The sequence below is a fragment of the Uloborus diversus genome, chromosome 8 (assembly GCF_026930045.1).
Source record: "Uloborus diversus isolate 005 chromosome 8, Udiv.v.3.1, whole genome shotgun sequence".
Taxonomy (NCBI): domain Eukaryota; kingdom Metazoa; phylum Arthropoda; class Arachnida; order Araneae; family Uloboridae; genus Uloborus; species Uloborus diversus.
In genome coordinates this window covers 140,109,628-140,136,370 of record NC_072738.1, presented here as the reverse complement: position 1 = coordinate 140,136,370, position 26,743 = coordinate 140,109,628, and the positions used below count along the sequence as shown (strand labels likewise).

The following is a 26,743-nucleotide window of genomic DNA, read 5'->3' as shown; positions in this document are numbered from 1 at the left end:
GAGGCTATACTTAAATGACTTAAGTGAAAGGGCATTTTGAACCCTTTCCCGAAAAATGTTTGTAATTGAAGTCTTAAACCTTTAGGCTCTCTTTGGCAATGTCTAGAGGGCGGGGCTCTCTTTAGGCGAAATTCCGAAACTGGATTTTTAAAAGCTCAACTTTAGACCGTCTTGGGGTTCGGGGTTCCCCTTTTCCAAAAAATATTCAAAGCTGAAGTATTCAGAATTCAGCTTTAGGTAATCTTTGGAAGACTTTCTCTCAATAAGTTTTAAAATTTAAATTCTTAAATCTTTGGTGATGAAAAGAGGAAACCAGAAATTTAAGTCAAATTTAGTGAACTTAGGGGAAGGAGTTCGGGAAGGGGAGTCTCTCTCCCCAAAAATTTCTCCGTGCTGAAGTATTGAAATATTATTTTGGCTATTTTTGAGTGAGATAAGAGTTAGGGAATTCAGGGGTCTTCAAAACATTTTCGAAATTGAAGTCTTAAAACTTTGGGTTGTCTTTGGCGATGTGTGGAGGGGAGTTGCTCTCTCAATAGAAAAATAAATCTTAAACAAAAAATTACACTGCGTTTAGTAAACTCAATGAGAGGGGAGAGGGTATTCCGCACCCCAGCCCGAAATATTTCCGTTTCTGAAATTTTAAGAGCTTTGTTTTGGGTTATCTTTGGATGACTTACGGGGGAAGGGTGTAGGAAAATTCTTTCAAAAAGTTTCCAAAATTAAAGTATTAAAATTTTTAGGCGGTCATAAGTCATGTTTATAGGTAAGAGGGGTATTATTCCTACAAAAAAATTTCGAAACTGAAGACTTAAAAATTGAATTGACATTTGTGTGAACTCAGAGGAAGCGGTTCGGGAGTTCTCTTCCGAAATTTTTTTGATGCTGAAATATTTAAAATGCCACTTTAGGCTATATTTGAGTGCCTTAAGAGGGATGTCATTCGGGGACCCTGCCTGGGGTTAGTACTCAGTTCCAGTATTTCTTTTTTTAATTAATGAATATTGTAAAGGGTACCTTCTTTAAAAAATATATCTACTTCATTCTGAAGCAATTTTTTATTGCTAATTTCACCACCAGCTATCTTATAAAAGAATTTCTTTTTCAAATGAAGACTGAGAGGTAATGGTGCGAGTTCATTATCATTATTCGGCCATACCCTTCCCCCACCTTTCCTTCTTTTCTGGTTTGTTGGCGCTACCTTGGGAAGACTTTCCGATCGGAACTGATTTATATTGCAAAAATGAAAATCCTATGTCCTAAGCGATTTTATTGCTACAATAAAAATATTTACGATCGGCAAAAACTAATGGTGGGGAGCTGCGAATGCTTGTACCCCTAATATTATCCAACATTGTCTAAAATTGCGTTTTTAGAACTTAAATTCGGAAATATTGCCGAAGGAAAATTCCTGAACTCCATCCCTTCAAGTGCATTCAAAAAGCATATAAACGTTATGAAAGATGGAGTACAATTTCGTTTTTAAAGCTTTAATTTCGGGGAGAGCCCTCCCCCCACTCTTTCTCTAATATTTTTGAAGGTTGCCCAATATTGTGAGTTTGGGACTATCAGTTTGAAATAATTGATGTAAGAGTCCCTGAACCCCTCCTTTCCCTAAACTTTACCAAAATGGCCTGCCATAACGTTTTTTAGGCTTCAATTTGAAAAAATTTCTGGAGGAGAGCCCCCAAACCCCCCCCCCCCTTATTGCCGGATTTTAGGTTTTTTGGAATCATGATGTCAATACGCTTAAATAATACAATTTAAAGGCTTAAAATTTAAATCAAACACAGATTTCAAAACTGGCATTGTTAAAATCTACAACATTTATTCATATACATTTTTTCCGTAAGCCCGCATGCGGGGGGGGGGGGGGGGGGCTGAAAATATTTTCCGTCTTGAACATATCACCAAACTTGCACCCATGTCGAAAAGTTTTTCACTAGTTGAATACAGTTTTGCAGATGGCAGAGAACATTTTAATCATTGGAGTATAGTGATCTCTTATACATGGCCATTTATTTGCCATTGTTTTACTTCAAAAATGAAGATTTCGTAATGGGAGATTTTACATTAAGCTTATCTTACTTGTCAGGTTAATAATATTCAAGTTACTCTTTCTTTAAAATGCCTAACTGTTTCATGAAAGCCATGGCATAAATATTCATATTTGAATTTTTCTTGTTAGTTTTTTTTTTTTTTTTTGGGTGGGGGGAGGGGTATTTTTTATACTCATGGTGCATTTGATGAAAGCTATCATGTTTCAAAATTAAGGCTGATTCCTGTTTTGTATTTATTCTTGCAAATTTATAAGAAATTGATGAAAATAGGTTCATTATCATGATGGCCACATCCAAAAAAGTATTATTTTATGAACCATCTTACTTATGTTCTCACAATTGTTTCTTAACATCTCTGATGCTCAAAGCAAATTTTCACTCCTTCTGGTTAACCTTTTGTGACTCTGTGAGCTAATAGTAATTACTGCTTTTATAGTCGAGTATGTATCTTTGAGTGTGCAGGCTAAAAAAAAAAAAAAAAAGAAACAGAAGAAAAATCTTCAGGTTGAAAATTAAAGTTGGGTCATAAGGGGTTAAATAAGGTAGTAAGTAAACATTTATATTATGATTTTTATTTGTAGTTGCGTAAAGTCATGAAGCTTGGTCAAGCCTTTTCAGAATTCACAGAGACCCCTCCTGCTTTTTTGCCAACTTTTAAATTTTTCATTGACCGAGATGAATACGACAGAACGTAAGTCAAAAATTATGTTTCTTTTTTATTGTCTTTTTTATATATTTGGTTACTGTTTACGCTCACTTTTTAGTACTTAATTTATGTCTATTATTTATTTTAACAAACAATTTTTGCCGTGTTTTTCATGCATTATGAAATGTTTTTCTTTGATAAACACTGAAAGCGTAATTTTAATATTTCCTTACTCATTTTAACTTAAAATATTTTACAAAAGCTAAATGTTTTGTTTTAGGAAAAGAAAGCCTGCTTGGACGGACAGAATTTTATTTCGTTATACTTCAAACGCATATGAAAATGTTACCCTTAGTCTAAAGCAACTGCATTACGAGAGCCATCCTGTTTATGTTCAAAGTGACCACAAACCAGTTTCATCAAGTTTTTCTTTAAAAGTATGTTAACATGCTTTATAACTTAAACTTATATTGTTTATAAATTTTTCCTAGTCTGCATTTATTTGGTTTAGTTGTTTAAAACTTGAATGCCGTTAAATTTCAAAATTATTTTTAACTCCAGTGTTTTTTAACCAAAAATGCTTGCAAAATTATAAGTAATGATACACTTTTCATGCATTCTAAGAATGTTTACCTTCATTCAATCAAATAAAATTGTAAATTCTGTGTAACTAAAAAAATAATAAATCAATTCAAAATTAAATACTCATATTAATTGGTTCTAAAAAAATATGATCAGAATACAAGAATAGAGATGATATTCTGGAATTGAAAGAGTTTCCTGCTCTCTACTCCCTGTATTATTAGGAATGGCTTTGAATCAGGGCCACATACAGGGGGAGGATTCTTAGGGTTCAAACCCCCTCCAAAAAGTTTGGTTTGACATTTAAATGTTCATTTATGTTTAAAAATTTCCAAAAAATATTCTTCCAAAACTCAAATGTCTTTCATATGTATATTAATTGCATAACACGCTTTCATTACAGAAAACCCGATGACTTGAACATTAGCACAAATAGTGCAAAGCTCCACATGAGTTTTTAAACCCTCCCCAAAATTATTTTCTGGTTATGGCTCTGCTTTGAATACTACATCTTAGGTTCTTTTTTTTTATACGAAAAATAGATAGCCACATCAGAATGATAGTGCAAATCAATCATATTATTGCCTCAGAGCAACAGTAAGACATTTGATCCCAGGAATAACACTAAGATATCCTACTGTTGCTCTAAGGGGACAAAATAGAAAACAGAAAGCTTCCTATTTTGTTTTGAAAAACTATCCTATCATAGTCACTAGCAAAAGTAAGCTTACTTGCTTGCATCTTTTTTACTGTCATTAGTGCCTGAGAATTTTATGTATAACAGCATGTTATTGTTATACATATATTATTTTATGCTGACATTTTTATTTTCTATCATTAACGTTGAAATTTTTTGTAGCTTTTCAAATCTGATCACTTAAATAATTACTCAAGTTACATGATCATTGTTTAAAGTGAAAATTATTCTCAATTAATTTTTTTTAGTATTTTTCTTTCTTTCCTTTCTGCCCCCCCCCCTTTATGTTTATTCTGTTCATATTTGTTCTTTTAGGTATTTTCTCAACCATCAGAAAAGAGAGTGAACTTTCTCCCTATTAATGACTGGAAAGTGAATGCTGACAGTGTTGCTTGGTATACTTTTAGTGAAGGAGCAGAACCTAACACGTGGGATTGGATTGGCCTGTTTAGAGTAAGGAATATGAAATACTCTCATTGAGGTCCTCCAATAGTAGTTTCATTTTAAACTTAATTATATTTATATGCATTGTAATATTTTTTTTCTAGATCACAGGAGAGAAAATCAAGATTTTTTTTCATAAATTAAAAAAAAAATCAGGTTTTTTAAGTTTAAATTGTATTTTTTGATACGTTAAAAATAACTCCAGGAAGTTTGGTTGGTAATTAATTTACACATGCAAATATGTCTAAACTTTTTCTAAATTACTAAAATGTCATATTACTAGTATTACTTCACTAAAAACTTTCATAATGTGATGTAAAACCAATTTTAAGGCAAATGTATATGATTATAATAAAATCAAATTTAATAGTGCTAGCAGTCTATTTCCCGACGCATGACAGCCCCAGGTAGGCCCTGGCCTTCTCAAGAATTTTCTTACTGGTCTCTCTTTTCATGACCATGGTCTTCCATGTATTCACTTTCAGGGTAGCCGAACCCCTTACAAAGCCATGGTTGAGGTTGATTTAACTTGTTTGAGGTTAGGTCCTCCTCTTGTTCTAAACCCAGTAGGCTTGGTCAAAAATATTTTGTGTTCAATATTCATTGTTCAGTCTTGTAATGTGGCCAGTCTATTAAACTTTTTGTATATTTGGCCACATCAGGCAGGTCTCTTAGAGATAACAGTAAAGTTCCAAATTTGAGCAGCCATGGCAAACACCATCAACTTTTACTCATCCAAAGATAGTGCCTAGTATCTATCTGTGGCTCAAGGATACCAAGAGCTTTTTTTTTTGTCATTGCTTATGTTCCTAAAAAGCATGTGAGGATACATCTTTAAAAACATTTATAAATTAATAGTTTTTACATTTAAATTACAATTTAAAATGCATCCTTGTGCAAATTAATTGAAACAAAGCATTTTTTCATCAAATTTAAAATCATTCCCAGTATTCGTCACCAATCATACTAAAATTTGTAAAAATATGGATGGGATGAATAAATCCTTTACCTATTATGAATTTCCATCAGTCAGAGGTGTACTGAGAGCGAGCACATGTGCAGAAATGAAAGATGCAACTATGATCATGTCACTTGAGATTTCACTGTTGTCAGCGTTGGATGTGGCACTGCGAAAGCTTACAAAAATTGCTACTCTTTCTGAACATACTCCAAAGACTTATAGATTCCGAAGGCAGTTGGTTTTAGTATTGCAACTGTGAGCAGTATTGTAAAACCAAATATAGAAACAGGATCCATAACTCCAAAAGAAAAATGTGGCCAAACATTGAAAACAACACTGAGAGATGACTTTTTTTCTACTCATGCAAAGTAAAAAAGATCCTCGAAAGAGTAGTGTAGCACTTAATATATATTTAAAAGAGCACAGAATAAATATTAGCTCATGTACTAATTGGGGGCTCCTTATTGCAGCTGTTCGACCAGGCTATCGGGCTATGAAGATACAGCTTCTGACCCAATGCTTAAAGAAAAAGGACTATTTGTTAGCATTAAAATTAGAACTGCACTATTGAAAATAGGAGGAAAGTACTATTTAGGAACGAAAGTCATTTCATTGTCCAAGGATAATGAGCTAAACATGTACGGAGATTTCCTGGAAAAGAATTCAGGATTACCTAATTCACCAATTTGTAAACACCCTCAAGAAAGAAGTTTGGAGGTTGTTTTGGTTACAGTGGGGTTGGTTCTTTGTTGCCTGTTGATGTTTTCTGAGCAAAATATTACGATTTTTGGAAAAAAAAGGCTTTACCGGAGTTGAAAAAACGATACCCAGATGGATGGAATGGGTCCTTTCCAGCAGAATTTAGCCGCTTGCCATACGTCCAAAATGGTCGAGAAATTCATGTCTGAGAACGAAATTGAGACAATGGAATGGACTGGGAACTCTCCTGATATCAAACCAATCGAGAATAATTGGGCTATATGCTGGAGATTATATTATGCACTAAAACCTTTTGATTTCATATAAGTTTAAATAAAATACAATTCTTCATAGTTTTCACAATTTTTCGACTTTGTTTCAATTAATTTGCACAAGGGTGTACTTGTTCAATCCACAGAAGCATGGCAGTAGCAGTTCTGTATTTCAGAAGTGATAATGTCATTAATGTTAATCTCAGAGCTCAGAAACATTAAGCCAACAATTTTTCTAAAATAATAAGTACCAATTTGCAGGTGGTTGGCTGAGCCTGTTATCTAAGCCCAATTCATGTGATCCTTTTCCTGGTTGACAGTATGCTACATCTCACCTGCCCCACTTTCCAGGGCTAGAAATGCTCGTTTTGGGTCAGAATGTGTTCTCGCAATATTATCTGTATCATCAGCAAAAAAACTAGTTTTGTTAGTATTATGTGATGAAGATCAAATGAAAGCTGAATGAAAAAAAGGAAGCTCTAAAATTTAAATTAGATTTTTTTCAACAAAAGTAAAATTTAAAAAATAAAACTAGTATTTAAAAGTGAAGTTTAATTGCTTTTTATATCAGAGCTGCTGCTTTAAAATCAGACTGAATTATTTTTAAATTTGCCATTTTTCTGCAGAAGTGTATTTGTATTTAATGTTTCATGCAGAATAACAGTACACTTCTTATTCTTTTGTTGAATATTTTTAAAAATCATTTTGTTTGTTAAATTTTCATGCACATGGTTAACTTTCTTTACAAGAATTGACGTTTTAAATAACATTAATTTTTAATATTTTGTGCCACCAATGGTGCTAGACTTAGAAAGTTAGTGAAAAAAATAAACACAAGCACGGTACTTTGACATACTAAAAGAGAGTCGAAGAAAATTGGCATAAAATTGGCTTTGTATTTTTACACAGTATGCTTTGTTTTATATGCTAATGATAAAATACTCCTAAAGCAGATGCTAAAAGATTACTGCAGCACAATTACAGCAAAACTCGATTAATAAGCATGACGCATGAGATCAAAGAATGTAAAAGTAAGTTGTAAAAACTACATTTTCAGCATGTAAACATTGTTAACAATTTTGAACATTTTTCATTTAAAAAAAGTTTTGGGTTTTAAGTCTTACGAATTTCGGGAATTCAAAATTTGGGTCACTCACTGTACTGGATTTTTTTCTTGGAATGTTGGCAGTAATGAACGAGTTATTGCTTGTTCTTTGCAGGCAGACTTCACCTCTACAGAAGAATATGTGTGTTACATTTGGGCACCAGTGCGCCCTTCTAGTAGCAATCCTGTTCTGGCATCTGAAGCCTTTGCTCAAGAAAATCACACCGATGGCATTGATACTTGTCCATCTCCTTCAAGAGCTCACCAGGGACCATGGTATCGTGTAGTTTTTGCAGATCAGACTTTACTCATTCCCGGACGATATCGTCTATTTTACATTAGTTCGGAATTTGATGATATTTTAGGTATCAGCGAACCGTTTGAAGTAAGTTGAAATTTACAAGCTCTGCACACTATCCTAATTCTTCCATCTCGCTCTTTGCTGCTGCTTTTCACTACAACCTTGCTAAAGCTCACTTATTAACATTTCCTTTAGAAAATTCTGAACTGATTTTGTTTGATATAATAAGGAACTGTATGGCAATGATCGTTTAAATCAAGTTTGAATGATATTCTGCACTGTTGGAAAAAGTTATAATATCCTTTTTTTATTCAGAGTGTATTCTTGTTCGTCAAGTTCATTGTGCATTAGATCCGATTAAAATTTGAATGATCTTAAAAGTTTGTTTCATCATGGTACATTAATGCCTTTAAAACAATTTTAAATAAAGCTTTTTAAAGCATTCACACTAACATTTAAAAATAATACTTGATTTGCATGCATAAAAGAAAAAAAATGCATAGACGAAAGTTTTGCATTTTAGAGTCGATTTCTTGTGTGATTGCTTTTGAACTTGATTTTGTTAATACCATTAAGGTTGCATTCTAAGTGCTTTAGAAATCTTAAATGTATTTAAAAATCATGAAAATGCAAGTGCATGACTATGTAGTACACACACACATGTGCACATACTCATGTATGTGTGTGGTCCAGTTACCAGGTTTGTAATTTTGACCTAGAAAAATTAATTGACAGATGATTTTATTTAAAGGTGGTTTTAACAGTTTGAAAGTGATCAAAATTAGTTTTAACTGAAAGAAGTGTCATAAAGATTAAGTACTGTATGTAATCTGACATTCAACTGTTCAATTCAGCTTTAAGATGATATGAGTTGTATACATATCATCTCATAATTCTTGGCTACGTTTCTGAGCACTGAATTTTAACAGGAACTTGTAAAGTAATTAAGTAATTTTTCTATACTTTTTGAAATTTAAATTGTCAATAAATTTTATTTAAAAATAATTAGGGAAGGGGAAGATGCAACAACATATCTCATGAGGGAGTAAATTTGCTCTAAGGAAAGGATCTTGAGGCATATTTTTTTAATACTGCACCACTTTAATGATAACAGTTAATGTGTTAACAGTTAATTTAATGATAAGTTTTGCACAACTAATATACCTTTGAGTAATGGCTAGGTAATGCATTGTAAGTTTTATAAAAAAGTATGGAGTCATGCATAAAATATAAGATTAGTGGATATTCATTTTGTCAACATTGTTGGACTTTGCAAATTAAAAGGAGAAATTTTTGGTTCATAGTTGCATTAATTAAGCTCAATATCACTTTTGGTGCTAAACTCATTAAAGAATTTCACTCAAAACTTTTATGCATGTTAGTATATAATTTAGCATTGTAAATCTGACAGTATTTAGAAACATAGAAGAAGTTTATGGATTGATAGTTATAGGGTTTTATTGAACCTGTTCAAATTAGACTAAAGCTCAGTGAAAAAGTGTAAAAACTTCTATAAATATCTCACCAGCTGTTCATTTCTAATCATCCTTACTCATTTATGGTACACCTTCTGGTGTTAGAGCAATTACAAGAACTTAAATATTCAAACATATTTTGTAGTGGAAGTTGAAATGCTTTAAATTCAAGGACCATTTGTTAATTTTTTTTTCCAATTTTTCTTCATTCTTTTTGTGCAACTTAAGTATTATTTTCTAGATTTTAAAGTACAATTTAGCTTTATTTCGATTAATTTTGCGTTTCTGTTGCATTTCAGGTGATTCCCTTTTCTTACGTCTTTTAAGATCTAAAACATTTAAGAATGTTTGGCTGATTAAGTAAAGGGTAAGGTTGTCCACTTATTTATTTGAGAGGCAAAAAGGGAAAAAAAATCAAACTAATTTTTCTCATCTGAGTTCATTAACAATTTCTTAATAATCATGTGCATTATGATTTTATACATCTTTTTGAATGTTGATGTAAAAATTAGTTAAAATATTACTTGGAGAAAGGAAGAGTAAACTGCTCCAGTAGTTAGTGTCAGTATTAAGTGCATTGAGTTATAAAATATTAAGTAAAAATATTTTCTCAGCAAAAAGTTTACTTTCATGTATTTAGCATCCAAAATTGATTTTGGTGTGGAAAGGTGAACGTAAATTGCTTACAAAAGTGATGTATTATAACATCAGTTAAAACACAAAGTAGAAACTAAAGCTAAAATGATCTCATTTACGCCTTACTTTATCTGTAAAGCATTGATGTAGTTAGATAAATGTTCCTTGTAGTTCTTTTGGAAGCTTATTTTATCAAATTATCGTCTATTTAATAGCTGCCAACTCTCTCGATTGGTTCAGGAGACTCCCAAAATTAGATGATTTCTCCTAAACTCTTAAAACTGAAATTTCCAGTGTTTAGAATAAGGAAAATATCCCTACAGTTAAGCAAGTGCTATCGCAAAAACGAAGCCTTTTCATACACAATATGAAATTTGTATTTATCCAGTCATTTTTCAAACATTTTAATTCCATTTTTTTCCTTTTAAAGCTTTTATCCCTTGAAGAATGCAGTGAAACATGCTACATATTTTTCTGAAATTTTCAAATTTTTACATGCCGCAATGAATGTTCATTATCACTTAAAAGATAATTTTTTTTATACCTCTTTTAAAATATTTTTTTGAAGCCAAAATGTTGTAGATTTTTGGTCTTATTCAGGCTCAATTTGAGAAATTCGTACTCAAACTTGATTAAAAATCCTTTTTACTCTCAAATATTTGAGCTTAAATGTAATCATGCAAAGTCTCCTGAATTTTATCCATAAATCTACCTAATTTTCATCATTCGATGTTGACAACTGTGCTACTTAATTCTTAATTTTTCTGCAATTCTTGTTTGCATGATGCAGTTCTATGTATTATATGTAGAAGCATGAATAGTTTTGCTTAAAATGGCAAGAATGTCTTCCAGTTTTGTATTGCTTCTGTTCGTAACCACATAAAAATACATAATTTTATTGATTAATGCTCTCAAATAATAAGTGTGCTTTACCTCTTACTGTTTGAAATGTTGGTGTCAATAGTTATGCTTTAAAATATATGCATGGTTGTTTTTTGAAATTCTTTGCATACATCTTTTAAAACTTATGTAGTTTGAAATAACATAACAAAAATATGATTTTTAATTAACCTGGCTAAATGAAAAGACTAATTTCGGACATTTTCTTAATTTTTTTTGACCTTTCGGTTTCAAATGAAATCATTTTTAAACTAAAACCTTTTAAAACTATATATAACAATATTCTGTTAATGTTAATAAGTACAGTAGAACCTTGTTTATTCAATCTTTGAAATGTTGGTGTCAATAGTTATGATTTGAAATATATGCATGTTTTTTTTTTGCAATTCTTTTCGTACATCTTTTAAAACTTTATGTGGTTTGAAATAAAATAACAAATTATGATTTTTAATTAACCTGGTTTAATAAAAAAACTAATTTCAAATGGTTTTTTGACCTTTCGGTTTCAAATGAAATCATTTTCGAATAAAAAAAAAATTTTAAACTGCAAATAACAACATTCGGTTAATAAGTGCAGTGGAACCTTGTTTATTCGGTCTCCATTTATTCGAATCTCTGTTAATTCGTATAAATTCTGTAGAGTTTTTTAAAAGTTTTATATTTGCATAAATAATGCTTTAAAATTTAGATAGCTGTACTACAAATTCTCAAATATTTTGATTTTTATTTTAATTATGTGAGCAACTCCTGCATAGGCGGTGCGATAAATTTTAATAATTTAACAAACATCAGAGCGTACTTGAAATCTTAGTCCGACTCACTGCAGCTGAAAATAAATGATAAAATGCAGATTGGGCGGAAAAGTCCTGTGTAGTTTTGTTACAAAGCATTATTTTTTGCTGAAATAAAATGTATGCGTAGTTATTTAAGAATTTATTTTGCTTATTACCCATATTACCTGCATTATTTGCGTTATCTTATACCCTAGTTAAGCAAGGTTCACATGTTGGCCATACGGCACGTCAGCCTAACCTTTTTTTCCCTAAAACCAGTTTTCGGTCGGCGTTGCCATGACAGAAAACCGTATTGTACGTGACCCGTCAATGTGACGAAAAGCTAGATATCTGACATCCGTATAGTTGGGAGTCGCATTTCATTGGTCTCCACGAGATGAGGGCGTTCTCTCTATTTGGTGAGAGTGCTGACATGTGCTTTACTAGCGTTTGCAATATATGAATTCCTCATTTTCGGAAAACGTACATCTGTCCGCTTAACGTGACGAACATGATGTGCTGACGATGTCTGAATTACGCTTTAGTTCCGATAAATGATGTTGTACTGTATTAAAACTTTAGGAATTATTCAAGCACCAATTACTACATAGAATGGAACTTCACACAAATCAAAACATTTTTTAAATATACTTTTTGTAAGTCGTTTTTTAAACTTCATTTTAAATGTAACTTAAGATGTTTTTGCATAATGATAAAAGTATTAATTTTACTATAAATTGTAATTAGTGCCAAAAATTATATTAAATTTGAAATTTTAGGAAAAATGAATTGAAGAAAGGAATTGTTTTTTTAGATAGATCTTTTATATGTGCCTTATCTGTTTTTCTAGTTAGGTAATGGGAACTTGCTAAATATAAAACTTATGCTAACAGTATTCAAGTGTCTACTTTAAAGCTCTGAGCCCTTAAACTGCAATGATCTGCAGAAACTTTATTTGATACAATTCTCATTTTTATTTTCCCAAGTCTGTTCATTAGAATTAAGACTCAAATATTATACTGTATGACGCATGAGATTTTTCCTTTTATATCCAGCTTTGTATATTCAGTGTGCACCTTGATCTATGAATTGAGCTTCTAAATTGATAGATGTATTAACAATTTATTTGTACATATTTTTCATTAAGAAGTAATGAAGAAAAATAATTATAAAGAATGTTAATGAAAATTCATATATTTTTAAAATAAAAAATATTATACAAATTAAATTTTAAAATAAAACTTGCATGAATTTTATTGAAAGGTTAAACTATGTTAAGGGTCATAAGCATTTACATCCATTTGTGGATTGAATTCAATTCATCTTCTCCACTTCCTTATTTTATTTTATTATTTTTATTGAACATATTTGCAGCATTGACTCATTTTTCAATCATGCATAGTCTTGCTAGTTTCTTCAAAATTCTTAAGTTATCCTCTTTTCTGTTTACTACATTAAGAATGAAATTAATTTTTTTTTTCCACATTGCAAAGGATAAAAATTATCTACAAGTTTGTAAAATTTGGTAAGTCAAAAATTCACGTATAACTTAAAGTGCATTTATGCATTGATACACAGTTCTTTTTATCTGTTTCACCTATGTCAATTTTTTTGTGACTCATTGGTGTTATGTTCTTATGTTTGGCTTGCATGCATTAATTGCACTGTTCTAACACAACTCTGTTTGATTTTAATATTAAGTCAATCGGTGGTGTACCGAACATGGGTGACACCCGGGGCGGTAATTTGTGGTGTCACACCCCTGCCCCCACAAGTGCGTGCAAAAAAAAATTCAATGTTTTGGGAAAACATGAAATTCATACAATTTTCAGAAACATCAAGACATTTGTGTTGTTAAGAAGTTCATACAATTTTCAGAAACATCCATACATTTGTGTTATTATGAAATTTTAAGTGGGTTAGTGTACAAAAGACAAAGACTATAAACAATTTGTATATAACTAGTCCTAGACGCATGTACAGTGGCTCCCAAAAGTTTTTGTACACTTACGATTTTTAATGAAGTACGCCATTATTCATTTGTTAAAATTAATATTTTCGAATGTGTATTTAATTACAAGGTCTAAGATCTATTTTCAACAAAACTACATGAAAATTTGTAATAACATAATAAAACTTGATTTTTAATAAATCAATAATCAAAAAGTGCTAGAAACTTTATCTCACAAAAGCCTTCGTACACTTTGAAAAAATGTCAAAAAATCAGTAAATAATCTAACTTTTTACTACGTTATTATTTAGTAGAATGTCATGCAGTATCAACAACAGCTTTTAAATGTCTGGGAATAGATTTCATTGTTTTTTCTTTTTTTGTGCAATTTCTAAGTATGTGTTCAGCCGCACTTCGAGTCTTACTGTTTCCTGTTCGCTTTTCATTTCAATGGTGTATTCTCGTAATCTAGCCACCAGATATCTCCAAATATGTTCCATTAAGTTTAAATTTGGCGATTGAGGAGATGTTTCTAAGCTTAAGGACTATTTTTGAGGCACTAAACGCAAACGTGTGCTTCTTATCATTATCTTGATAAAAAAACAAAGTTTCCGATTACTAAATTTTACGTTAATGTAAATTAAACGTGACATATTTCATTCAATTCTGCAGAAACTTTTCAGCACTCAAATGTGTTTTTTTCATAATATTTTTAACTGTGAATCTCCGATCACGTTTTGTTAACTTTGCCAGTTGACCTTTTCTTATCTTGTTTTCGATACAATTCTTGTCTTTAAAGCATTTTATCAAGCACTTCACTATAGAATAGTATAGATTAACTAATTTAGAGACATATCAGACCGATTCACGGCTACTATGAGGAAAAAAGATCAAATTTCGAATCATGTTTGTTGTTTTTTACGCATACCTACCATTTTAGAATAATAAGCAGAATATTAGGGAATAAATAAACAAAAAAATTTAAAACAAATGACTTTACAGGGTCATCACAATGCAAAAATAATAAACAAATGACACATGATGATTTTAATCATGAATTTATTCGAAAATATTTCAGTCTACGATGACTTTTGTGGCGTATTTTTTCCCTGTCTTTGTTTTTTGACAAAGTTCAAAAATAAAATCTGACAATATTTTGAAAAAAAAAAATACTGGGTTTCATTCGGAATGGAATAAAAATGGTGTGAAAAAAAAATTGGACTTCATATTTGAATTCAGTTTTGCGTTATTTTGGTTTTACTACAAAATTTGAAGGTGTATGAACACTTTTGGGAGCCACTGTATGGCCCCTCAATTATTCCAAACATATCTCAAACACAGGGTAAAATATAGGGTTTCAGTTTTTTGGTATCAGAGAAAGTTACTGCTAGGTCCAAGCTTAGCTAATATGAACCTAATCTTGAATGCAATATTCACTCCATGATGTTGCGGGGGGGGGGGGGTGAAGGAGATCCGGGGGGTCAAAAATTTACAAATTTGTAGAGTGCATTGTAACTTGATATCCTTTTAAAAACTTACAATTCCACTTTGGGTGTCACCCCAAGACGGGTAACACCCAGGGCGGACCCCCCCCCTCCCCCCTAGTTAAAGCACTGAGTCAATTCATGTACGGTAACACGACTCTAGAAAAAAAAATCCACCTATATAGCTGTTTAAATGCATACATGAAATGCAACATTTTATAGCCGAAGACCTTAGGACAAAAACAGACAGTTCTACTTTTCAAATTTGTTGGAGATTACAAAGAAAAAAGAAACCCAGTTTATAAACATTCATTTTGAAAGATTTTGCCATTATCAGAAATAACATCAGTTATTATCAGAAATAACACCTTTGTTTGAATGCCATATCAGTAAAATGTAATGCAATTAATGTTTTAATTTAATTAATCAACTTTTGTGAAATTAATTGTTATGCATTAGAGATGTTCCATTCTTGCTCCAAATGAACAGAACTCAATAACATTTTAGATTTTTGGTAATAATACAAATAATATTTGGTTCTAATAAGAAAACATCGAATCTTGTAATTTTAAAAAAAAAGCACTTTAGTTTCTAAATAATATGAGTAAATAAGTTTACGCGTTTTTCTTCACTCACTCCTGAAGTGTAACCTGTTACAGCTCTTCTCCATTAATGTTTCATGGAGTATTTGTTGGACATGTTTAGTTCTTGTATGTCGGCAATAAAAGACGATAATTTTGTTAATGTAAAACACAAATCCGGCAAAGAAAATGGAGCTGTCACCTTTTTGCATGGAGGGCTTCAATTATACTTACTGGTGTTCAGAAAAAGTTGCATAGCAAAACTTACATCATGAATACTTAAAAGTCTTTTGGTAAACACTATCAATATCTCAGTACAGTACACATTGTGTCAACTATTGATGCTTGTTTTCTTTTTAAAGCAAAGAAATGAAAAGCAAAATTTCTGCCATTTAAAAATAACATGTAAAAAATGGGCTGTTTGAGACTTTGTCATTTAAAATTTCAATCAGAGTTGCGTTCGACTTTGCTCTGCTTCATCCATCTTTTGTCTTGTTTCTGTCGCCTTGCATATGCTTGCTGTGATAACTGCTTTGCTGATTTTGTTAATTTTCTCGGCTTAAAATGTGTCATTACTAATTGGTAATTCCAAACAATCTGCAGTACCTTGCTCTCGAGAATGATTCTGTCGGTGGTGGGAATGGTGGTTGGTATGACGATGTCCATCTGCTGACTTCTGTCTCTGTGATTGTTATTGCTGTGATTGTCATGATCATAATACATGACAAATTAGATTTCCATAATCACACAGATCTTTGACCAAGATTGAAGACTTCTTTAGAGCGGTGGTTGAGATTTCGTGCTGCAGCCGAAGATGAACTGAACACTGCCACCCGATGATGTCGAGGAAAATACTAGGTTTACGAGGCAGTGAGAAGTGAAGGGTTGTAAGTAATTTTTTTTTTTTGAGTGAATCGTCCACAAAGTTTTAAACTCTAGGACATTGCTTCCGACTCTTCCACTTCGTTTGGTAGACTTCCAAATTTTGATGCCTTCTTCCAAATTCCCTAATGAGTAAATATCCCCTGAATTTTCTGCAGAGAATTAATTCCCCGAAGAAGGGATTTTTCAGTGATTGTAATTTTTGGAAAAAACGTTCTTGATTACAGAACCAAAACCTTTTCTTACACGAGTATGAAAAGGTCGTTTTTGATAATTTATTTCATTTTCCTTCTCTTTAAATTTGTATTTCCCAAAGACTGCAGTTAAGTCATTCTTGATTTTGCTCTGAATTTGCTAAATCTTTACCTGCTACTAGGAATTTTTATTATTTCTTATAAGAGAAAACAAACTTAGGCTCCTTTTAAAACACTTTTCAAATTTAAAGTTGTATCATTTTTATTATCAAAAAAGCAAAAATAATAATCTCATTTTCCAAGTTTTGGATACTGACGGATTTTGAAACCCCAAATTTTGGGTCCTGTGCAGATTTTATGCCTAATTTAAAAAATCCCTACTTATGTTTTTAAAATCCCTTTTGCCCTGAAAATTTTGGCATTTTGTTTATTCATACAATGAATTTTATCATAAGTTTCCCTAATTTTCAGCTTTCCATGTTGACAGCTATGCTAAATATACTTTCATTGAAACGTTTTTCTAATTCATGCCGATAACAGCGCATATTTCCATCTCTTACTACAAAACAGATGAGAGTATCTTCTAGTGTTTGTGCTAGTTATCTGCATTTTTTAAATTTTGACACTTACACCCCTTTTCTTCTTAGGTGCTTCAATTTGTGTTACAGATTATTTTTTTCTTCTGTGTAAATTTCATATCTTGAGTTTTGTATGTACATTGGGGTGGTTCAAAAACACTTTTTTTCAGCTCGAGTCCAGGACACCCCGTACTTTTTTTAGACTTACTCAGGGAGGGGTATAAAGGGAGGGCAGGCGGGGCTACTGCCCCAGGGCCTCCACAACAAAGGGGCTCCCACAATAAATTTTTTACAAAATATCCTTACTTTCACGGGTCAGCATATTTTACGTTTTTTCTCCCAGACATTTTTTTTTTGTATTTCTGCAAGGAATGCTTGCACAAAAATAATATTATCGATATATCAGAAGGGGGGGGGGGGTCTCCACTCTTTTGTTGCCCCGGGGCCTCCACGCTTCCAAATCCGGCCCTGGACTTACTAATAGTATTACGCTGTAAAAGTTTTAGCTTCTTACTCAAATTTTAAGTGGGTGCTCAATGACCCCTTAATTTAACATCAACCGTAGCATCGAAAATGCCACAAATTTAGAAACATTTAATTTCTCCAGCTGATTTTTTGTAAATAATAATTTTATTACAATGCATATGCATATTACTAGTGTATATGATAATGTGTAGCATTGTTTTTTCAGTTCAATGTATTGTAAACCTCTTCCCTATACTTTTGAAGTTTGGCGGAGGGAGTTGAGCACCCTCTTCCAGTTGAAATAGGAAGCTAAAGTTCTTCCAGTATATCCACATGTCTAAAAATATTTAGGGATGTCCTGTTATCTAAGAGGAACTTTTTTTACATGTATTTTTGAACCACCCTAATGTACTTGTACTTCATTAACTTTAATAGATAATTTCCGAATTATGAAAATTGGATATTGCTTTTTAATTAAAAAAAAAGGTTATTTATCAGTGTTTCTTGTTGAAAACTATGGAAGATAAAAATTTGTACAGCGGATTTTATAGAGAAGGCTGTTTAGTTTTAAAGTAAGTAATTGTGAGATAATTTGAAAAGTGTTAGGAAGATCATGAGCATTAGCACAAAAACTAGCTCTTACATCACAACTTTAAGGTTGTAGCTATCCAATTTCTGTGGAAATTTTGTATTTGAAGAAACTTTCATATCCTGGTTTATTTTTCTTTCATTCAGTTTGACTGAAGTAACTGTAACATTAAATAATTGATTTCCTACCTGAAAAGAAATGCATTTTGAACGAATCTTATTTCACATAAAATATTTGTTCTGACTGTAAGATCTTATATTTACTTTGATAAGAACATTTTATCAGCAAAAAAGATAAAATAATGAAATACATTTTTACTTTCAAAATCATTTTTTACTATAACAAAAATTTCTCACTATAATGGAGGTAGTGAAGGTTTTTTTTTGATAAATGTTAATCTATTCTGAATTTTTTGTTCTTTTAATTTATATGATAAGTTTTTATGTTTAGTTTTATTTGATCAATGTTTAATTTATTCTGAAGTTGCTTAGTGATAGAAATTATATTTTAAACCCCTTCATAAAATGCCTTGAACTGTTTCTTAATATACCCATTTCTAAGATGACTTTTTCCAGCGCCTGTTCCTTTTTATATATTAAATAAATAATTGCCATTCCTATTTAGTTTTTATTACTTTTTTTAACCTAAGTTTTTATGCAATTGATTTTTTTTTTTTTTTTTTTTTGTGAGTGACTAAGTTTATATATTGAACTATTTTTATACTTTTAACAATGCATTTTTAGAATAATTTTTCATTTAGTTTATTAATTTAATTGCTCTGGTATTTTTTTGAAATTAGTTGAATTGTATTTCAAACATAAAGTACTTGCTGCATTCTCATAATACAGAAATAAATACCAGCAATCATAGGTGGTTTGTATGGGCGGGGGGTGCCCCCTCACTTCCAGATGTAAAGGAGCCTTTCCCCCTCACTTTTCAGTGTTAGAAATTAATGATCGTTTAAAAAAAATTTATAGGGTTGATCGATTTATTTCATTAAAGTAAAAATTCCAAACAAATGGATTTTTCTTATTTTATGTCATAGGAATGAAACTCTGAAATGAAAAGGGGAAACTCTACCTACTGTGGCCATCCATCCCGACTATTTAATGCCATGTTCCACATTTTTAGCAGTTGTTTAATCAATAATATTAAAAGCCAGTAATATAGCCCAACTTGAAAAAAAAAAGGGGGGCTTTAGGGGCCAGGCCCTATAACCCCCCCCCCCCACTTCTTTTGACCCTTCCCCACACACACACTTTTTTGGTGCTCCAGCCGCCTATGCCAGCAAAATTAAATTTTGATTTCCAGCTCTCTGTTCTGAAATATTAACAGTTATTATGTTATTTAAAAAAAAAAAATGTTTCTATTTAAAAGTGATTGTTATTTCAAATATAAATAATATATCAGGTAAAAATTAAGTCAACTGTTTAAAACAACAGACATGTTTAAAAAAATCAGCAAAATTTTTGTTGTTTTACACGTTGTTGTTTTTATTTTAACTTTTTAGATCAAAGGTATTTACTTCCTAATGTTTCACATGCTTATTTGAGTTCTGAAAATATATTAAAATGACAGATTGAAAAATTAATTTTTTAGACATTTACATTTGCGCTTATTTTGAAACCAAATACAGCATTCAAATCATTAAATATACTGTTTCATATAGAAATAAAACTAGTTCAGCCAGAATTTACTCAATAAGGGGGGGGGGGTCATAACTTGTAGATAAAATACCATATTGGCAATATGACTTAAAACCTAGTGCTGTGAAGAGTTTAACCCCCTTTTGCACCCCTGTGGTATAATACTAGTATTAGTATAATACCATTGTGAGGATAATTCGTTTCCCAGCAAAGAAAAGTAACGGCATACAAATTTTCTGTAGGTAGCCATTAAAAACATACAATAGGGGAATTTGGGGCAGAATATAACTGCCTCTTTGAAGCATGAAGTGAAAGGGGGGGGGGACGCTTGAAACTAGCGTGAGCACTGAGACCTCAGGTCTATTGTACTATCCCAGGCAGGCAGTATATATTCTAGGCAGTTCCCAGGGATCTACATAGTGGTATCCCAAGTGCTCAAATCTTTGCCCAGAGTAGAAGTCACATTCATATAGCACATGAATTGAGCTTTCATCAGCCATATACAGGGTTGGCTTTCTGCCGGCAGAAACTAGTTTTTGCCGTGCCAGTGGCAGAAACTGGTTATAACCGGTTAAAACCGGCAGAAACTGGCAAAAACTTAAAATTATCTTAAAAAACTAAAGTAATTACTAATTGATATTTGTTTAGGTAAACTAAAAAATTAAACTTCATTTCATCATTGTAAAAAATAAAATGTTATGCTAGTGCCCTTGATTTAGTTCAGAAAGGGAAATTTTCATTTGCTGATGCTCGTAATATTTGGATTAATCTAACAAAGGACGAAAATCATATGGGTTCTTAGGAGAGGAGTGACATGCAGAATTAAACTGGCATTACTGTTTGTAATTTGCTCGCAAATAAGCTTCATCTAAATTGCTTATGATTGAAATTATGTGCTTCAAGAAGAAAGTGTCAAATTTGACTTGCCAATATTAATCTAGATTTTGTTCTTAATATCACAGCTTTGCAAAACAAATTGGCCCCACTTCTCGAAACTCGTTTTTTTAGTCTGACTTTTACCACTACCCGAGTTACTATATGATGGACCACTTTAAAAAATTATACAATTTGAAAGTTTCATGAATATTGCATGTTCCTTGATGCATTGCTTGCTAGCTCTTCTGTTGCAAGAATATTCTAAAGTTTCTCATTCGTGTGTATTAAATTGAGAAACTATTTATATTTTTAGAACAACCTTTTCCAAGAAGCAACTTGCAGAGTCCAAACAATGTAACATTTGATTCCAAATTGTAATAATATTGTAAATTAAACTATGCTTTGGTTAACAGTTAATTATTTTTTCCATGCATTTCTAATGTCTGTCAATAGTTTTTTTTTTTTTGTCGTTTTGAGAGTTTTTGCCAGTTTCTGCCGAAAATGTGGCAGAAAGTGGTTTTTGCCACGCCGGTTTTAACCGGCTTCTACCAGTGGTTTTAACCGCCCCGGCAGAAACTTGCCAGCCCTGGCCATATGACATCCTCTACAAGAAGGATTGTTGGTAACACCCATCAGATTAAGATGCCTATTAAGAGAGCAGTGTCCAGTTAGTAACCCAACAGACTTCTTGATCTCATTCCTACTCAAGTTAAGCAGTTCCTTGGATCTAAGCTTGGAGGCAAAATAATGGCATACAAATTTTCTGTAGGTAGCCATCAGAAACATACGATAGGGGAAGGTGGGGCAGAATATAACTGTCTCTTTACTTTCATTTAACAACTGTCAACTGGTTCACTGGGCTCTTTTGAGCAATAAGAATTGGCATTGATAAAAATCAGGTTCACCATTTTTAGATTGTGGCGTACACAATTTATTAAGCTTTTGCAAGACGTTTTTGTTTTCTTGACATTTAAATGACATACCACTTTCCAAGCAAACTGAGATTACAGTTTTTATCACTAAGTAAACTACGCCGCTGATTCACTTAGAGTAAAGTAGTCCTAATTGAGTGAAGTGAGACTATAGGGACCGTAGTTTGTTATTCAAAATCCTGAACAAATAAAAAAAATAATAAAGATATTACATTAATTATCTTAGGAACAAATTGAGGCATTTCAGTTGGAATATTCATACTTGATTTGCGATCAAGGGAATGCATCAAGTAATACATTTTTAGACCTTGTTTCATTTATGATACAGGATTCTTTTGCATTATATTTGTTTTATGTTATTATTATTATTGTTATTATAAAATTTATTTAAACTTTTCTTTTTTGTCATGGCATAAATTTTAAGGTTAGAAATGCAAAATATTACTTAACTGCAGCTACATGAGAATAAGCTGTTAAGAATCGTCTCTGAGCTATATGGGTAACAAATTGCTAATACTTAAAAAATGTGAAGATATACATAAGAGAAAACTTGAGCAAGTTTAGGGAATTATTAAAATATAGTTAAATATTGTGATAACGTAGAAAAGCATAAATTAGTTATAGTGCTTTGAATATACTTGGTTTTAAGGAACATTAGAAATTGCTTACTCCAAATGCTGTATTATACATTCATCACTCGCTCAATATTGTAAAAAAAACTGCATGTATGGCTTCTTCATTTAAAGCTACTGTGCCAAATGAATAATCACAGTCTGATCATGAAAAAAATATGGAATTTGGCAATCTGCCAAGTTAAAGAGATTCCATCTAAATGAATCTAGCTGGGGAGAAAGGAAAATATTGATGGGATTTTGATGCATGCGTTTTATAAGGGCCTTATTAATTTCATGTATTCTATAAAATAAAATGAGGGCAAACAAAAATAGTTTCCATGGTAACAACAAAAATAAAACAAAATGTTTTCATTTTGTCTGGAAATGTGAAAGCAAAATGGTAAGATCAAAATTATGTTGTAAAATTATGAATCAATTTTTGGGGTGAGAATATAGATTGAATATAGGTAAGATAGGCAAAAGTGTACATCTGTAATGAACTAACTGCCACCCCCTGTAAACTAATAGATACATCCATTTTCGCAATTAAACCAGATGTTTGCCGTTCCATATTATTGGTGGTCAGACTGTAGGGTGCATCATATGTTTGCACAGCATTTTTGTTTTAAGAATTAAACAGTTCTGTGTGCCTTCTGGTTTTTATATGTTTAGTGTAATAATTTTACATACAAAAATTAGCTTACAAAAACTAAAAATATTGACTCAAAACTAACTAGACTTTAGTTAGATGAAATTATATTTTCTTCCAAGCTGAATCGTTATTTTTTTTTTAGTCAATCACTGTATTCTATGTTATTGGTTAAAAAACAATTTAGTGAATATTAGACAAGATTGTAAATAAACTTTGATTCAAATTATATTTTAAATCTTTTATTTTTATGCATAGATAATTTATTTGTAAGCACTAGCTAATTATTGTGTTTTAAAAGAGTGATTCCTAATTGAAGTTTTAAAAATCAAAATTCTTGTACATTTCTTGTAAGATCATGCATTTTATACTGAGCTTTTAAGATCTTAATTGTTAAAAATTGCAATTGTGTTATATTTCAGAAATATATTTATATCTATTGCAGTCTTGAGAACGAATTCTGAATTCATTTGTTAAATGCTTCAATTAAAATATTGTTGTTTGTAATATAATCTATTAGATTTGTTGTTTCGTAAAATGTATGTGGCTTTATCACTCACCGCATTGTACATTTCATATCATTTGCATATGGTGTTACAAAGAGGTCACATTTTCTTAAGGAGAAACCAACATTCCACTAAAGGAAGTACTTAATCTTATTAAAATAAAATTCACCCAGAGATCATTTAAAATTTTGTATAAATATGTCAGTCCTGCTTGTTGTACTTATACAATGTTGTGTAAAATATGAAGTATTTATTAAAATATTTTTATGAGTTGTACCTCTTTAGATTTCATTATTTCGTGAAGTTTAGTCAAGACCTGGAATTTTCCATCTTTAATTAGACCCCTGTGACTGGTAGACATTTTTGGTTTTGTAGATACTTAATCAGTGGTCGCATGGGTGACACCTGGGGTCACAAAATTTGTAATCTTAAAAATGCATTTTAGCTTTATACTAGCTGAGTCGCCCGGCTTTGCACGGTGTATCTCGAAAATAAAAGTTATACCAAGTGGCGCATGTTCAACAATCAGGCTTGAACAAAAAAAAAAAAAAAGTAACATTTTGCAGCAGATTGCGGTAAAATAACCAGAAAAAAAACATTTTAAATCACCTTATTACAAAAAAGCTTTAAAACAAAAGCCAGAATTTTATTTGCTCATATTCCAGAAAAAAATGGCAACACATCTTTCTTTTCAATGATTTTCTTTGCGCTAGAAATTTTAATAAAAGCTTCATTATGGGAAGTTGAGATGAAGCACTGAATAATAGTTTTTAATTGATATCTCCGCTAATTATTATCAAAGGATTATGTTAAAGAGCGAAACAATTCACAAAGTGTGTGACTGGGTCCAGGCCTTAATCCGATAGCAGCCTACTAGCTTCTTCAAAGATGGAATCGGCCGCCTAGTGTCATAATGAATAAATGTGCCAACAGTTTTGGTGACTATTTTTGAGGTAATAAAATCGTTACCGTTACTTTACACTAGTGACCAGGTTTCATTTGAATGTCCCTAATATATAAAGAGGTTGTACTGTAACAACAAACCGCTCATGCAATTCAGTAATTTTACTAATTACCATGTTATAATGCTTCTTGATGAAGTGTAAACTGCATCTTAAAGTAAATATTCACAATTTTTGTTGCTAAATGAAAAGCAGCTTTATGAAAACTAAATGTTTATTTTTTAAGGAAAAGTTTTTCCAACGATAGTCCAGTAGTTAAAGTTAATGGATTTCTTTTTGCTATTCTGTTGGGCTAAAGATGTGATTCATCAAAAAATTCGAAAGGCTTGACTCTAAATCCAAGTTTGGATTACACATGAAATGGAACTTTGTATTAATATAAAACTGAAAATCCTTTATTCAGGAAACAATGTTTATCTCGGAGAAAACTATGCGATAAAAGTTTGAAGGATGAGATTAGAAAACACTACATTTTCTCCCTCATTATCTTCTTCCTTATTTTTGTTCGAACTTCTTGGAAAGTTCTGAATTTTCTGATTGTACAGACTTTACTGGATTAGTTTTGTTTTCTTCCACATTGTTGGAGCGTTCGGTGTTTTCCACGCTGTTATTTTCGATTTCAGGTATTCGAAGCTTTTCGTCACTCCAGTCCCAAGTTTCCTATAAACAGGCAGAATAAGGGAAATGTATTCTATAGTTCAGTTTTCAAGAAAAACATGGCTCGAAGATTAGTAGACGTGTCCTCCCCCTCCTCCCTTTGCGTAATAACATAACCGCTATTAATGGGCATAATCGAGTTCTCATAACCGAACCTTTTGATTATTCAAGACCACTTGATAACTCGATTTTATCACTTCTCGAGTTCTTGATTATTACATATCAAGTTCTAGATTAGTACATCTCGAGTTCTCGATTATTACTTATCGAGTTCTCGAGCGATAATCTATTTTAGCCCCTGTAGAAATCAACTTGTTTCTGAAAAAAAATCAGGAAATCTACTGCTCGAGAACTCTATTCAAACATCTCGAGATCTCGATTAAAAAGATCTTGAGTAATCGATCACTCAAGATCTCGACTTGAATGATCTCGTGTAGCTAATCGCTCGAGCTCTTAATTCAAACATCTTGAAATCTTGACTTGAAACATTCTCAGGAGTCACATTGTTCGAGTTCTCCATTCAAAAGATCTTGAATATCAGAACTACTTGATTTCCGAGATCTCGATTATCAAAAGTTCTCGATTATGCCCACCACTTATAACCGAGTTATAGTGAAATTCATTTTTACCGTATGTAAATTAATGGCAGTTTGGCAGTAACACAGCAGAGCACAGTGCTAACAGACTTTTCTGAACGCTTTAATAAACAGCTTTCGGATAATAAGTTATTTAAAAAAAATTTTAATATCCGAGTTCTTAATGTCTCGTATCGCATATGTCTTTTAAAAGTAATGATTTTTCAATTTTTATTGTATTAATGTGAAAGGGTAAATTTCAGCGGAAAAGAACTTGCACTAGCCCACAAAAGCCAGGCTAAGAGTGAAAATTCTAACAAACATATATATGGGCTTTAACACTTTTCCTCGGTATAAAACTCTGCGGTCTTGATTTAAACTTGTAATTTCATACTTTTCTGTAACTAATATACTCTAAAGCTCCTTAACACCCTCTTAACATCATAACAATTTTGCTGCGGTATTCACAAAAGTGATGTCTAGGTGTAGTAAAGAGAGAAAAGTAGCCATTCGCTACTGAATAAACTACTTATGGCGCCACCTAGAAGAAAAACTTCGGAGTTAGAATTCAGGGGGAAAAAGTGATTTACAAAGTCGTAGGACACCATCGGTTTTGTGCAAAAAGATACTTTGTTGACATTCTGCAAAGAATAGAACGGCTTAAACGTGCATTTGGTTTTTCGTGATTTCACGAAACGATTCACGTCTGTGGCGTTACGAAATTTCAGGGAAAAAGAGAGATGATAGTCTTTCGCGTTAAGCATGATACTGAAATCTTACTACTATTATATATGCGATTGTTTGTCTGTATGGATGGATGTTTGTTGCTCTTTCACGCAAAAACTACTGAATGGATTTTGATGAAACTTTACAATAATATAGCTTATGCATCAGAATAACACATAGGGTAGTTTTCGTCCCGTTATGGGGGGCAAAACCCCTCTAGGAGGACAATAATACACAATTTTCATACAAATTCTCTAATTTAGGGGTGAAAAGATACTTGCACATATTAACATTATATATCCATCGAAAGCTTTGATTTTTCTGA

The 26,743-nt window shown here is 31.8% G+C and overlaps 1 protein-coding gene across 1 annotated transcript in view; it reads left to right on the top strand.

Moving 5' to 3' along the window:
- The window catches only part of LOC129228238 (inositol polyphosphate 5-phosphatase K-like), a 43,464-nt gene extending 35,539 nt beyond the window's left edge, over window positions 1–7,925 (top strand). The window contains exons 9-12 of the mRNA XM_054862906.1: window positions 2,642–2,751; window positions 2,987–3,143; window positions 4,301–4,438; window positions 7,582–7,925. Coding sequence (XP_054718881.1) covers window positions 2,642–2,751; window positions 2,987–3,143; window positions 4,301–4,438; window positions 7,582–7,860 — 684 coding nt within the window. The 3' untranslated portion in view covers window positions 7,861–7,925. The remainder of the gene's footprint in view (window positions 1–2,641; window positions 2,752–2,986; window positions 3,144–4,300; window positions 4,439–7,581) is intronic.
- Window positions 7,926–26,743: the final 18,818 nt, after the last annotated feature.